Source organism: Tursiops truncatus, chromosome 1 (assembly GCF_011762595.2).
Source record: "Tursiops truncatus isolate mTurTru1 chromosome 1, mTurTru1.mat.Y, whole genome shotgun sequence".
In the NCBI taxonomy this organism is placed as follows: Eukaryota; Metazoa; Chordata; class Mammalia; order Artiodactyla; family Delphinidae; genus Tursiops; species Tursiops truncatus.
The window spans coordinates 179,508,477-179,523,231 of NC_047034.1; the positions used below are offsets into that span (position 1 = coordinate 179,508,477).

General features: G+C 60.8%; 1 protein-coding gene across 2 annotated transcripts in view; it reads left to right on the forward strand.

Annotated features, from left to right (window-relative positions):
• Positions 1-14,755, forward strand: part of CHD5 (chromodomain helicase DNA binding protein 5) — a 65,599-nt gene that overhangs the window by 8,543 nt on the left and 42,301 nt on the right. For both annotated transcript variants that reach the window (XM_033844214.2, XM_073796901.1), the window contains exons 2-6: positions 1,508-1,635; positions 9,026-9,205; positions 11,585-11,703; positions 12,274-12,512; positions 14,424-14,548. In XM_033844214.2, coding sequence (XP_033700105.1) covers positions 1,508-1,635; positions 9,026-9,205; positions 11,585-11,703; positions 12,274-12,512; positions 14,424-14,548 — 791 coding nt within the window. The remainder of the gene's footprint in view (positions 1-1,507; positions 1,636-9,025; positions 9,206-11,584; positions 11,704-12,273; positions 12,513-14,423; positions 14,549-14,755) is intronic.

Here is a 14,755-nt window from a genome sequence, read left to right on the forward strand (position 1 = left end):
TGTGCCGGTGCCTACTGGAAGCTTCCTTCATCCCTGGCAGGCAGATGCATAGCTCTAGTCTGGGTGGCTTGTTCTTGCGGTGTCTTTTTGCTGCCGTCTGCCCCCAAGAGGGCCCTCCCGCTCTCCGCACCCCCAGCCCTGGGGCCCACGTCTGGTCCCAGGAACCCAGGGCTCGTGCCCTTTCTCACCCCTGACTTCCTGGGTGGGAGTTAGGCCCCAGCCACGGGCTCCCTTTGGGGGCAGCAAGAAGCATGTAGCCTGCAGCTTCTTCTAAGATCCCCACGTGACACACCCCCCTGCTCCCCCCAGCCTTTCCAGTGCGTGAAGGAATGAGGATTCAGGAAAGGCGGGCAGCTTCTAGAAAACCCACCTCTCTGTGGACCGTCACATCGTCCCGAGCGCCCAGCGGAGTGTGTTTGGCATCCTGCTGTGTGTGTCCGGGTACCTGTGACGGGGAGTGGGCCTGGCAGGTGCGGGTGGGGACCAGGCAGCGGGGGGCAGTGTGGTCCTCGAATCCCCATTAAGGGGAGCCCTGACATCCCCCGCGCTGGTCTCTCCTCCAAGCTCCCGGGCGCTTGCTCCAAGGCACCAGGTGGTCCCAGGGGGATGTGACCTGTACGTCCCTGTCATCCTGCACTCACAGGCTCTCTCCTGGCCACGCCGTGGCCCTCTGGAGGGCGGAGGTGGGCCTCGACCCCTCCCTGGGCCAGCTGGAGATGGCTTTGTGACTCCGTGGGGCTGCTTTCTCCCTGGGGAGCCATGTCCACAAGGCCTCTTACTTGGTCATTTGTTGTTTTTTTTTTAAATTTTTAAAATCTATTTTATTTTATTTATTTATTTTTGGCTGCGTTGGGTCTTCGTTGCTGCGGCGCGGGCTTTTCTCTAGTTGTGGCGAGCGGGGGGGGGCTACTCTTCATTGCGGTGCGCGGGCTTCTCATCGCGGTGGCTTCCTTGTGGAGCACGGGCTCTAGGCACACAGGCTCAGTAGTTGTGGCCCGCGGGCTCTAGAGCGCAGGCTCAGTAGTTGTGGCGCATGGGCTTAGTTGCTCTGCGGCATGTGGGATCTTCCCGGACCAGGGCTCGAACCCGTGTCCTCTGCATTGGCAGGTGGATTCTTAACCACTGCGCCACCAGGGAAGCCCTGGTCGTTTGTTTTTGCTTCAGTTTCCCAAGCACTGTCATAGCAGGGTAGGTGGTTATTGTTCCATTTTGCAGGTTGAGAGGAGGAGAGGCCCAGAGAGGTGGGGTGATGTGACACAGCCCAAGGGGCTGGGGTTCCACTCCGCGGGTTTGGGGGTGGCTTTGAGGGGTTGGGGCAGGGGAACTAGATGGAGAAGGCGGGGAGGGGTGGGAATGGGCTGGGGAGGGCAGGGTGGCCGTGATCCGGCACAGTTGGGTGGCAAGAGGAACTGACTGTCCCAGCGGGCCCTGCCTCTCACTCTGTGTCCCTGGGGGTCTTCCTGAAGGAAGCAGCGGAGTAACCCCCTCCCCCTTCTGATTCTTCCAGAAGAAGAAGATGGTGGCCTTGAAGGTTTCGATGACTTTTTCCCTGAGGAACCCGTGAGCCTTCCCAAGAAGAAGAAGTCCAAGAAGCTCAAGGACAACAGGTCCAAAGGGACGAGGAAGAAGAAAGAGGTGAGTGGGGCTGGGCCACGCGGGCGTCCTGACTGCTTCTCCTGGGCCTGTGGAGAAAGACGTGGGCTCCCGGGACCATCTGGCAGAGGGGTGCCTCCCGAGAGCTGAGCCTGAGTGAGAAACACCAAAACCAGTGTCTGGTGTGGGCAGCGTCCCCACGGACACCTGCCCCGAGATGTATCTCAAGTGTCCTGTCCTTTTTTTTTTCTTTTTTTTTTTTTTTGGCCGCACAGCACGGCTTGTGGGATCTTAGTTTCCTGACCAGGGATTGAACCCGGGCCACGGCAGTGAGAGTACGGAGTCCTAAGCACTGGACCGCCAGGGAATTCCCAAGTGTACTTTTTTATTTTTGGCTGCGTTGGGTCTTCGTAGCTGCGCGCGAGCTTTCTCTAGTTGTGGCGAGCGGGGGCTACTCTTTGTTGGGGTGCGTGGGCTTCTCATTGCGGTGGCTTCTCGTTGTGGAGCACGGGCTCTGGGCGCGCGGGCTTTAGTAGTTGCGGCACGTGGGCTCAGTAGTTGTGGCTCGCGGGCTCTAGAGCGCAGGCTCAGTAGTTGTGGCACACGGGCTTTGGTGCTCTGCGGCATGTGGGATCTTCCTGGACCAGGGCTCAAACCCGTGTCCCCTGCACTGGCAGGCGGATGCTTAACCACTGCACCAGCAGGGAAGTCCCTACTGTGTTCTTAAACAGGGTGTGCTGGGGTGTTTATTCTTTTCTCCTTGGTGTCTGTCCTGGGCCATGACAACATGGGGTCCCCGGCGCTCCCTACCCTTCACTGGAGGCCCCTATTCCCGCTTGCACCTGTGTCCACTGCCTCTGTGCTCTTGGTGGTGCCTTCCGCTACCCCCTCCGTATCTGCCTCCTGCCAGCTGTCTGTTCCTCTGGTTTGCTGCTTCCAACCTGTTGTGAGTTGGAATCCTGGTGAGCAAGATACAAATGGGAGAAGAGTAAGGAGACCCCGGTGAGGGATGGGTCTCCTATGAGTAACTCGTGTGAGCATTTCTAGAATGCCCCGCGTGGACTCACTTCATCCTCAACAACAACCTTGGGAGTCGGGGGCAGGGATGGTCATCACCACCCGACAGGGGGAAACCGGGGCTGCCTCGTAGCTTAAAGCCCTCGGCGCTTGGAGGGGACGGTCATAGGGTCATAGGGCAACGTGGGGACTCCCGTCTCTCACCTTGTGAGAGCTGCCACCTCTCCTCGGCGTCACTCGATCCTTCCGGTGGCTTTATGGGGAGGGGCTGGTGTGCACCTTGCTTTACAGATGAGGCTCAGAGATGAACTTGCCAGGGGTCACAGCAACACAGCTGAGATCTGGCCCTGGGGATGTCCGGCTGCCCCCTGCCCCCCAGCCTGGTCCTCCCCTGGCCCGCCTGCTCCGAGGGGAAGCGCTGTCGATCCTCTGGCCTTCTCGCCTCCCCTGCCCAGAGGAGACCCACCTGGCCCAGCCTCAGAGGGGAGGCGGTCGGGGGGTGTTATCGCCCTCGGTGGCCCCGGGACAGAGTAGCAGTGTGTGTGGGGGGTGCCCTGTGGAGATGTTCTGACGTGGCCTTAAAGGCCACCGTGGGCCTCTGGCTCGTCCCCTGCAAGGCTTTGTGCAGAGGGGCCCGTAGTATGACTTAACTCTGGAGGGTCCCTAAACAGGCTGCAGGGGCAGGAGGGAGGAGACTCCTGAGGACAAAGGGCCTGTGATGGTGGGCAGGCGATGGGTGGTGGAGTTTCTTCCCCACATCTCCCCAGGCCACTGCCCACACCTGTCTGAGCCTTGCCTCTGTGTCTGTAGTAAGGGGAGCATCACCTATCCACACCCCCCTGCTTGTTTGGGGGCAAATCAGATATGGGCCACCAGGGCGTCTTCACGTGAGAGGTGCCACGGGGAAGGCCAGTGGCCCTCGGGGGCATCCAGGGTGTCAGCCTGCAAGCGTCTGGAGGGCAGGGCCTGCCCTGGGCGGTGCCCCGGGTCCCCATAGTGGTTGGCCCCTGGCTGGCCTGCCTGGAGCTCAGGGACTGCGGCAGGGAGGTGTCAGCCGCACCTCCTCCAGCTGGAACCACGCAGGTACGTCCTGCCTGTGTTCTCTGGTGAGCTTGGGGTCAGCATTTCTTACCAGGTCCGCCCCCTGTTCGGCTCTCCTGGCTCCCGGGAAGGACCTCCTTAGGACAGCTGCCCTGTCCAGGCTCCTGGCCAAAGCTGCCCCGAAGCCTCTCCCTGCCCGCTTGCGGCCACACCCGGCTGTCCGTCTCCTCTGGCACGCATAGACGACCCTTTCTCCCCCCAGAGGGACCCTGAGCCTCCTCCGAGCCCAGCACTGCCCCTGTCCGATGCCACCCTCCATCTCTGTTGCCCCTCAGCTTTGTTCTCACTGCCTGGGCTCCTGGCATCCTTCCAGGATTGACAGGTCTATACCCTCCCGGGACACCCCACCCCTAACCCCGCGGCTGGTACGTGGGCTGCACGTGGGCAGGTTGTGAGCTGCCGCTTCCTGTCCCCATTATCCAGGAGGGGCAGTGGAGGCAGGAGAGGGGAAGAGGGGGTGACCCATGCCTGGAGGCTCCCCCCACACCCCCGAGGGAGGTGCTGTGGACCGGGTCCCCCTGCTGTGGGGAGGGGGCTCCGAATTCCCTGCTGCAGCTCCCCCCAGCCCCTCCCGCACCCTGGCCCGCAGGTCTGTCTTTGTTGGGGGCAGAGGTTAGATGGCTCAGGGCCAGCGGGGCCCTGGGATGCAGGGGCCGACTTCCCGGTTGAAGCTCTGAAATCTTGGCTCTGTTGTGGCCGCTGCTGTCAGCCCTCAGACCTGATGCTCTGTGGATGCGGGGTGGAGGTAGATTCTAGGGTCCCGGGGCGTCCCGCGCAAGCACCTTCTCCCCAGCGATTTCTCTCCCTCTCCCGAAGCTTCTTTCTTGGGAACTGGGAGGGAGGCTCTCGTCTCTCACTGCTGTGGTCTGAGCATGGCCTCTGTGCTGTATCCATCTCTTCCTGGGTCTCCCTTGCCCTCCTTCTCCCTCCTCTGCATGTCTTCTCCGCCCACCTCCCCCCCCCCCCCCCCCCCCCCCCCCCCCCCCGCTTCCTCTCTCCTCCTCTCCTCCATTCCACTCTCCCTCCCCTCACTTCCTCTCCCTCTCTCCTTCCTCTCTCTGCTGAGATGCAGTTCCTGGATCTCAAAGGAGATGGAGGCCAGGGCAGACTGGAGGGCCCCGCAGATGACCGGGCGCTGCCAGCCAGGCCCCCAAGGTGGCCCTCGGGCCACTGCTGCGCCCTCCCCAGCATTGCTGAGAGTCTGGCTTGGCAGCTCTCAGATGTCAACAGTCTGAGCCAGAGAGCAGGGTCCTGGCCGCCATGTGCACACTGCCCGCCCGCCCGCCTGCAGAGCCCAGTCCTCGGGATGTGGGGAGGGGAATGTCACCCCTTTTCTCCTTTTCATCTCCAACCAGGTGGCCCCAACACAAGGCGCTGGGTGGAGGGAGCAGAGGGCCCCCGGTGGTGGAACCCTTGTAGCGGCAGGTTTTTTGGGGGTGGGGTGGAGGGACAGGCAGCAAGTCGTGAATTCTGATTTACATAAAATAACCGGGGCTTCGGCCGGAACCTGAGCATATGCAGATGAAGCTCCTTGTCAGACCCAGCGCAGGAGGGAGAAAGGATTTCAACCTGTGCTGCAGCGGTTACCATAGCAACCAATTATTCAGTGCTAAATTATAACTGTTTATAACACTCGTGAATGGGAAGGCTCATATTTCATTCTTTCTTTTTCCCTCTCAGTCTCGAAGGACCCCAAATTGAGAATGACCAACTCTCTGAGTCCTTCCTTTTGAGTTTAAATGCCTGCTTTTTAGAGAGATGTGGTATGTGCTGAGTGCTGGGCGTAGAGGGAAGGGAGAGAGGGATGCGAGGCCTGGATCGAAAGACATCTGCAGAGCTGGGGGAGGAAGGGTGGGCATAGACTGCCCGCTCGGGGTCCCCAGGGCCTTCACGGGTGGCACGCTGTGCCTTCAGTGGGCCCGGGGCTCAGGGCAGAGACCCCTCCTCCCTACCCCCAGTTCCTCGCATACCCAGCCTGGGTGTAGGATTGAAGGCAGCTTTGCAGATGGGTTCTGTTGGGACTCCAAGTTCCCTTAGATCCTTCTGCCATCCAGGGCATCCCCTATAGTCCTGCCCGGGGCTGCTGCAGCCCAGAGGGCACAGCATCAGGGTCACAGCCCCAGCTGGTCCTGATGTTCAGAGCCCACAGTGTGGCTCGGGGCTCAGCTTGGTTCGGGGCTTTATTAGGGCATTTTTGCTCTGTGCCTGTGTCTCCTCCCTGAGTGTGGCTTGGCCCGCACTCTCCCCTGTAAGTTTCGAGATACCGAATGGTGAGCCTACTCCTGGTTCCTGGTCATTCCTCCCCTTCTTGCCACTGGCCGACCTGCATCCCTCCAGGTCCTGCTGTTGGGTCACTCCTCTTCGAGTTGTTTTCAGAACCACTCGCTGCCCTTCCGCTTGCCCCTTTCTCTGCAAGGGAAGATTTTGGAATAACAGAACACAGAAAAAAGGAGGCCCTGGTCTAGATGTGTCCAAACAGCTGGATACAGAGAGACGCTGTGGATACAGACTGATTGTACCATCGGGAAAACCATCTCCAAAGACCTGTCCTGCACCCCGCCCTCCACCAGCCTCCCGGGTGGGCAGGGGGGCTTGGACGAGATCGGGATGCAGGTGGGGGAGGAGGCAGGGCAGAGAGGGGATCAGGGAATGGGCGGGGAGCCGGGGAATTGAGGAATCTGCCTTCTCCTTGGCCAGGCTTTCCCCGGTGCAGGTAGACAGGGCAGGGAGGGGTCTGCGCCTTCCCTGAAACGAGGGGCTGCCGTCATTGTCGTCCCGCGCTGGGCCGCAGGGGCGCTGACTGTCCTGCTGGGCCGCAGGGGCGCTGACTGTCCTGCTGTAGCTCCGGCTCATTCCTCGAGAAGAAACGTTGCCCTCCTGTCCCCCCACTTAGCCCCGGAGTGGCTGCTGGACTAACACACTCCTGGCAGTGCACAGCTTGGGGCCTTCTGCCAGACGTGCTCCACCTGCCCGCACCCCCCCCACCACCACTGTGCACACGCACCGACAGGGCGTCTGCTGGAGGCGCCTTCCCCGCCCTCCCTGGAGACCTCCAGCTCCCTCTGGGCCCTGCGTTCAGAGCTGTGCTGGCCACTCCCCACCTCTCCTGCACTTGGGATGTGGCGTGCAGGCTCCCCAGCAGACACTCAGGGCACCTCCCCCTCAGGTGCGGTCACACAGCCCCTTCTGGGCGTCCTGCTGCCCGTCTGCACTGTAGTTGCTGCCCAGCTGCAGGCACTGTCCGTGCACTTGGCTTTAGTCCAGCCCCGATTTGCAGACACGAGGTGGAATGAGGCTCGTGTCCTCCGGTTTGTGGTCCTGGCTGCGTCTTCAGCTTCCGAGCAGAGTCGGGGGCATCACGGGTACTTGGGACTCTCCTACTTCAAAATGCTTGAGGCCTTCTCTCTCACGTGATCTCCTTTGTCCCTCTTACCGCCCTGCGTAGCACCCCCATTTCACACACAAGGAGGCTGAGGTCAGGATGCTGCAGTGACTTTTTGCCCAATTCCGGACTAGCAAGGGTCAGAGCTCCGAGACAGTCTGTGCCCTGCAGCCTCCCCAGGGAGCCCCCGGACCCACCGTGGGTCCTCCTGTCTCTTCCCTGCTCTGGTTCGCGGGGTCCCCGGGGCAGCTGAGGGCCAGCCCCACGGCCCTCCCTCGGCGGGCCCCACAGCCTCTGTCCGCGGTGCTGAAGCCTGTGGCACTTCCCTCCTCCCATCCTTACCTGTGCGGGGGTGTGGCTGGGATAGAGCCTGTCTCTCAGGTCTGTCGAAGGGTGCTCTTTCCAAGCTGGCCAAGCGCTACATCCTTGGGGGAAATGGACATCCCTGTCTGACCCCTGCCTCCCCAGAGGACCGAGGCAGGGCTGGGAGCTGTGGCCATGAGCCCTGGGAACGGGATCGCGTGCAAGGCTGTCCTGCCCTGGGCAGGCTCCGGCAGCAGCCAGGAGCGGCGCACTGCCCCTGGAGCCCGCCCGGTGTGGCCGACCGAGTCAGTATTCCGGGAAGGCCCAGAGGCTCTGCTGCCTGCCAGCCACCAGCCAGCACACTGACTCAGCGGCTTAACGGGCATAAAAGGTTTGGGAGCCGAGCAGCAGGAGAGTCAGGAAGTGCAGGGACCCCACGGGTGGGTCCTTTCCCAGCTGTGTCTCAGGAAGAGTCTCCCTCCTGGGAAAAGACTCTCAACTCCACGGTGCAGCTGGAAAGGGCAGAGCGGGCGGGGGGCCTCCCAAGACAGACCCACTGCCCTTGCTGCCCTCCTTCTCTGCATCTGCTCCCCTGCCCCCTTCCTTCCTCTCCCTCCTCCCCGCCTTTCTCCTCCCTCTCCACCTCCTCTTTTGCCTCCCTCCCTCATTGCTCCTTCCTGGAGCTCACATCCTTCATTTCTCCAGTTCTTTCTTCATCTCTTCCGTGCCTCTCTTTGCCGCCTCTAAACCGCCAGCATGAAGATGCCAAGTGTCATCTTCACTGGAGCGTCCGTGCCTGGCCTCTCCTGCAGACCCAGGCCGGGAGGGGCCTAATCAGCCTGCTTGCCTCTTGAAAAGCCCCGAATACACAGCTTTCTCAGCTTTCTCGCAGGGGCAGTGCCTTTCTGATGGGGATGCTCTGTCTGTAAACACCCTTATCTCCATATAAATGGGCCATTTTCTGCCTGTATGGATGGAAACTGAATCGAGGAAACCAAGCTTAAGAGCTGCCTCAATTACTTTGTCTCATATTGAGATGAGCAGCCGGGGTTCGGGCGCTGGGGAGGGTGGGCTCGTGCCTTAGCAGCGTCCGGAGAGCGCACAGGCAGATGAAACCGGGATGTGCGCTCCGTGTTAATCACAGGTTTCACTTGACACACACGACTCCATAGGATGCAAAGATGAACAGAGAGGAGAGGATCTGGGAGCCGGGGCGGAAGTTGGGGGCTCTTCTCCAGCGTGGACCGCATTTTGGTTTTTGGCTCTGGGCATGATATCCTCTCTACGAGCGCCTGGGTCCGAGTGCCATCGCTGACACGCGTTACAGTCCCAAAGCCCATAGAAACCTGAAACAGGGCCGTCTAAGCGGGCTACACTGAGCTTGCCTGGTGGGGGCGTGTGTCTTCACCCGAGGCCTCGACTCACCTGCACAGCACCATTTGTCACCAACCAGTCATTGGGGACGAGACCCTTACCCCGTGCTGGCTCAGGGCAGCCCCTCTGTCTGGGATTTAGTGGTCTGGTGGGTGAGACTCTGCCAGGAGGCCGCTCTCAGGGCAGTGCTGCTGCCTGGGACTCTGCATTTTCTTTGGGCCCCTGTTGTTCTCACCGTCCACCTTTCTCTTCCAGGGGAGCAATGATGAGCTGTCGGAAAATGAAGAGGATCTGGAAGAGAAGTCGGACAGTGAGGGCAGCGACTACTCCCCAAATAAAAAGAAGAAGAAAAAACTCAAGGACAAGAAGGAGAAAAAAGCCAAGCGAAAAAAGAAAGATGATGATGAGGACGACAACGATGACGGATGCCTCAAGGTAACCCTGACGCCTGGCTGGGGGACCCTGCTTGGACGAGCTGAGCCTCCTGCTGTCAGCTCCCTGCCCTGCAGGGGCCCCTGTGGGCAAAGGACCAGAGCATCCTTTCCCACGAAGGGCCGTCGGGGCAGATGGGTGTGTGTGTGTGAGTGCACGCGCAGGAAGGTTGGACACAACTTTGTGAGAAATACCATAGCCACAGGTCTCGGAGACACGTTAGAAATAACAGTGGATGGCACTCAGGAGTTTGGGGAAGAAGTCGTGCGGCCTCTTGCTGATGTATTGTCCGCTGTTTGCCCAGCTTGAGCGGTCAGCCGTTTCTGAGGAGAGCGATGGTCTGAACTCAAGTTTGGTGTCAGGAACCTCTTGGTCGGAGCAGTTTGGGAGACTAAAACAAATGGAGCTTTCGCTAAGAAGAAGTGGCTGGACAGCTCCGCTTATGGTGGAAGGGGGCCTTAGCACGTGTTCCGAAATTCATCCCACGTGGGCACCCAGGAGAGTGTCCCAGGGAACGAGAGTCATGGAAGCTATAGCGATGGGCCTGCAGCTCTCCCCTGGGGAGAAGCCTCTTCCCGGTGAAAGTGGGGCATGATGTGGCCCCTGGAATGTCAAGGCCGCTCCTTGCGGGGGGTGCTCCGCGGGGATGGGGGGAGGGGCCGAGGGTAGGGCGGCAGATGGGCTCTGGGTCCTGGGTCTCTGGGTCGGGCAGGGGCAGATGGCAGATGACAGCACCTCATCCGGGAACCTCCTGCTGCCTTCGATCTTTGATGAGGCTCAGTCTGGGCTGGCCGTGGATTTGAAGATAAGTGCTCCGTAAACGTTAGCATGTGAGTTAGTGCTGGCGGTGTCCCGACACCCGGAGGGAGCTCGTTAGTTGGCAGGTGTGTTATGAGTCACCTGTGACTGATGACAGCTGAGAAGCTGACAGATTTGGAAGATGAACTTACAGGAGTGATTCAGGGTCGTCCTGTAATAATGTCATCGCTCACTTGCTGCTCTGCTTCGTGGTGGGAAGCTCCAGGACTGGCTGTGTGTCAGGAGCAGGTTGGCCAAGGGAGGGGGCCCCACGTGGGAGCACCTCTGAACTGCCACAGAGAACAGGAGGTCAGGAAGCGGGTCCCTTGGGGCCGAGGGAGGCCGTGTGTTCTGCCTGGGTGGCCTTCCCTGGCTGGAGCAGACGGCCCAACTCTGAGGGGCTTAGGCAGTAAAAGGGGTCTGTTGGATCAGCAGCCGTAAGAGTTGAGAGGCAAGGGGGCTTCCAGCTAGGGGGACCCAGTGGTGTCATCCAGGGCCCTGTTTCTTTGCCTTTGGAGGGTCAGCTTTGGGTTCAGGCCAGGCACCCTCGTGGCTGGGAATGTGTGTAGCAGCAGTGCAGGGCTTCGTGGACACCCCCTGCCCCATCCAGCAGGAGGGAAAGCTGGCTTGTGTCCTAGCTGTCCGCACAGGAGACCCAGGGGTGCCCCTGCCTGGACCGGTTGAGTCACATGCCTCCTGGATCAGTGACTGTGGCCTGGGATGGCGTGTGCTGATTGGTGGAATGGATCTGTGGGTGGGGCTGGCACAGCTCAGGGCTGCCTGGAGCAAATGGGAAATCGGGGTGAGGGCCCTGTTCCAAGCACCTGTGCTGACTCCGTCCCTCCTGTGACGTAGGTGCTGTTATCCCCATTTTACAGATGGGGAAACTGAGGCATAGAGAGATGAAGCAGCTTGTCCACCTCTCACTGCTAGCATGCGGCAGAGCCAGGATTGGAGGCTGCCTCTGTCCAGCAGGTTCCAATCTCATAGCCAGCACCACCGCCCACCCCTCCCTTCCTAGCCATCCGGGGTCTGCTTTGTGACCTGACGCCTGGGCTGTTTGGCTGTCTTTGTGCCCTTGGGAACTCGCGCACCTCCCTGGGCTTCGGTGCCCCATCTGGAGAGTGAAGCAGGAGCCGAGGGACCCTCTCTGGGCTCTGCCCTGAGCTGGGCCACTGCCCTGACCAGGGCACACCTTCCTGGTCCCCGAACCTGCAGTGACCTGCCCTTTCACGAGGTCCAAGTGTGACTGTACTAGGTGATCTCCTGGGGTGGACAGAGTGAGTCCTGATATTATTCCTGCCCTGGACATGCACATGGCTTCCCCCCAAACCCCCGCATTAGCCCCCCAGGCGTGTGGCCCGCACCCCGTCACGAGCTGGCTTCTGGGCCGTTCCCACTGATCAAGGGGCTGGCGGCCTGAGATGCTGTAGGATGTTTTCAGTGGTGGGTGAGAACTGCTCTCGTTAAGTTGCTGACATAATCCCCCTGCTTTTCCGAGGCGCCCTGGGTGGGGCCCTGGTGGGGGGTTCAGGGTAAAAGGACCCCCACCTCTCATTCCACCTCCGGCCTGTGTGTCCATAGGAGCCCAAGTCCTCGGGGCAGCTCATGGCCGAGTGGGGCCTGGATGACGTGGACTACCCGTTCTCGGAGGCCGACTATCACACGCTGACCAACTACAAAGCCTTCAGCCAGTTCCTCAGGTGGGCCTCGGGGCCACCATGGCTGGGCATCCACGGAGACTGCCCTCGAGGCCTGCCTCCCCCGGGGGCACCAAGTGGGGTGGCCAGAGGGGCAGGGCCCTGGGCTCCTGGGGTGGGCTTCCAGGCTGACATTGACCCTGGGCAGAGCTGGCAGGAGGGGCAGGCAGGACCCTTCCATCTCAACAGGTGGTCCTGCTTTCCCTCGCTGGTCCTACCCCCAGGGATGGCAACCCCAGTCATTCCCAGGGGTCTTGAGCCCCCGTGGCCACACTCAGCTCTAAAAGAAATGGGACTAGACCCCTGCCTCTGGCCCCTCGGGTCTTACAGGGTCTGAAAACCCAATTAGAAGATCACCGGCCACATAAACAGGGAATCGGGAGCCTTGGGGCTGGACTGCTGTCTCTGTCTTGGTCCTCTTCCCTGCCCTCCTTTCTGCCCAGCTTTCCCAGTTTGCTGTATATGCCAGGTGTGGGACTTGGGAGAAGAAGGGTGGGCCCTGCGGGGGGTCACATGGGGGTCTCATCCCTTCCACGGGGCTGTCCTCACCTTCCTGCCTCTCCCCCCACGCAGGCCACTCATCGCCAAGAAGAACCCGAAGATCCCCATGTCCAAAATGATGACCGTCCTGGGCGCCAAGTGGCGAGAGTTCAGCGCCAACAACCCCTTTAAGGGCAGCTCGGCGGCGGCAGCCGCAGCAGCGGTGGCCGCGGCCGTGGAGACGGTCACCATCGCGCCTCCGCTGGCCATCAGCCCCCAGCAGGCACCCCAGCCTGTGCCCGTCCGCAAGGCCAAGACCAAGGAGGGCAAGGGTAAGGCTGCACCCAGTCCTGCTGGCAGAGGGCCCCCAGGCCCTACAGTCTGGGACAAACGGGCCCGTCTCTATCAAGGACCCAGTGCTTTGGTTGACCTTGGACCCACCCACCCTTCCTCAGCTGTGTTGTGGCATCTGCCCTGCCTCTCTCTTGGGGCTGCTGGCGAAGTGGAGGAGGCGGTGGGCTCAGAGCTTTGAGAGTTTTCCCAGGTGTGGAGGAGGGGACAGAGGTGTGGCCCGTGCTACTGGGAGTTAGGGGGCTCTTGGGTTGGAGCCTGCACCATTCCCAGGGGGAAGGGGTCCCAAGGTGACCCGTGGATCGCTCTCCTCTGAGCACCCAGCCCTTGGGGTAACGGATGTACATGGGCGTGGGCGTGGACAGGGCCGCCTTCCCAGGGAGGCCAGGAAGGAGGTCCAGATACAAAATCAGACTCTGTGGTGGTGTCTGGGTGGGAGAATAGGGACAGCAGAGGCTCTCTGCGACTTGAAGTTCTAGGGGAGGGACCTTTCTTCCCCGGATGGAGGATTTATGGCCCCACTGGGAGCAGGGACATTGATCTCCCCGGGGCTCTGAGTGGTGGTGTTGCCTGCAGCTCACCTTCCTGGGTGCCCTGACCTGGGTTTTTTGGCTGCGTTGGGTCTTTGTTGCTGCACGTGGGCTTTCTCTCGTTGCGGCGAGCGGGGTCTACTCTTCATTGCGGTGTGTGGGCTTCTCATTGCAGTGGCTTCTCTTGTTGCGGAGCACGGGCTCTAGGTGCATGGGCTTCAGTAGTTGTGGCACGCGGGCTCGGTAGTTGTGGCTCGTGGGCTCTAGAGCACAGGCTCAGGAGTTGTGGCGCACAGGCTTAGGGTCTCCGCGGCATGTGGGATCTTCCCGGACCAGGGATCGAACCCGTGTCCCCCGCATTGGCAGGCGGATTCGTAACCACTGCGCCACCAAGGAAGTCCCCTGACCTGGGTTTTGATGGGGGGCAGAGCGGACGCTGGGGACCCCTTGTTTCTGCCCCAAGGAGCTTTGGTTTCTGGGATAATGCCTCCCTGTAGCAGGTCCCACAGGGGGTCCCAGTGGGTGAGTGACGCGGGCTTTAGAGACTGCTTCCGCTCCCCTCCCTTGCTGTCTGCACAGCCAGGCTTCTTTCTCATTTCCTGTCGGGCTCCAGCTGCTGAGCTATCGATTCCCTGAGCTGCCTATTCAGAGCCTGAAAAATTGAAATAGATTTTCCGTGGCGCCACTGAGGTTACAGCTGGGCTCGCAGACCCAGCTCTCTGTGTGTGATGTGGGCGGAGGAGGGCCTGGGGCGAGGCCATCTGCCTTTAGGCCCCCACTTGCCCTGCTCGGCCTGGTGGGAGAGGCTGCTGGGGGCGGGCATTACTCCCCAGGTGACTAATTGTCCTGTGACCAGTTCCATAAAAACAACCTCACCCCTGCTGGCCACCTGGGAGCCAGCATTTCCTGGGGATGATGGGCAGAGGCGAGGGCGGTCTTGAGTGGTGCTGGTGTGTGGGGTATGGCAGACAGCCCGGAGGCTGGCAGCTGGGGAAAGGGCTTCTTGCCCTAGCACGTCCCTCCAGGGCCTAGGATGGTCCGCAGGTGGGTCGGTGTGCCCTTAGTGGCGCTGGGGGCTGGTGGCTCCACTGGGGACAGCTCCTTTCTGGGGAGAGGGATGGGACAGGGCTGTTCCTAAGGTGGCAGCACAGCGGCCAGAGCGGGGACTGGGCCAGGGTTCTTCTCTGGCTTCCCCTCTGCTGTGCAAGGACGTCACCTTTCCGAGCCTCAGTCTTCTCATCCGAGAAGGGGCAGCGGCAGAAACCACCCTTTCCTTAAAGCGGGTTCTCAAGGCCAAGTGAGAGCATGGCGGTGAGTGAGTGAGCCGTGGCGGGCGCTGGCTATTCCACCGGTGCTTTTCAGGGCCTGGAGTGAGGAAGAAGATCAAAGGCTCCAAGGATGTGAAGAAAAAGGGCAAAGGGAGAAAGGTGGCCGGGCTCAAGTTCCGCTTCGGAGGGGTTGGCAGCAAGAGGAAGAAAGGCTCCTCGGTGAGTGCAAGTGTGAGTGTGTGTGTGTGTGTGTGTGTGTGTGTGTGTGTGTGAGTGCGAGTGTGAGTGTGTGTGCGTGCGTGTGTGTGTGTGTAACATGCAAAGGTTGGGTGACGTGGAAAGCAGGGCTATCAGTTCATTCTCCTGAACCAGGCAGGGGGCAGGTCTTGTACACACCATCCCCCTGCCCCTGCCCCAGACTCTCCC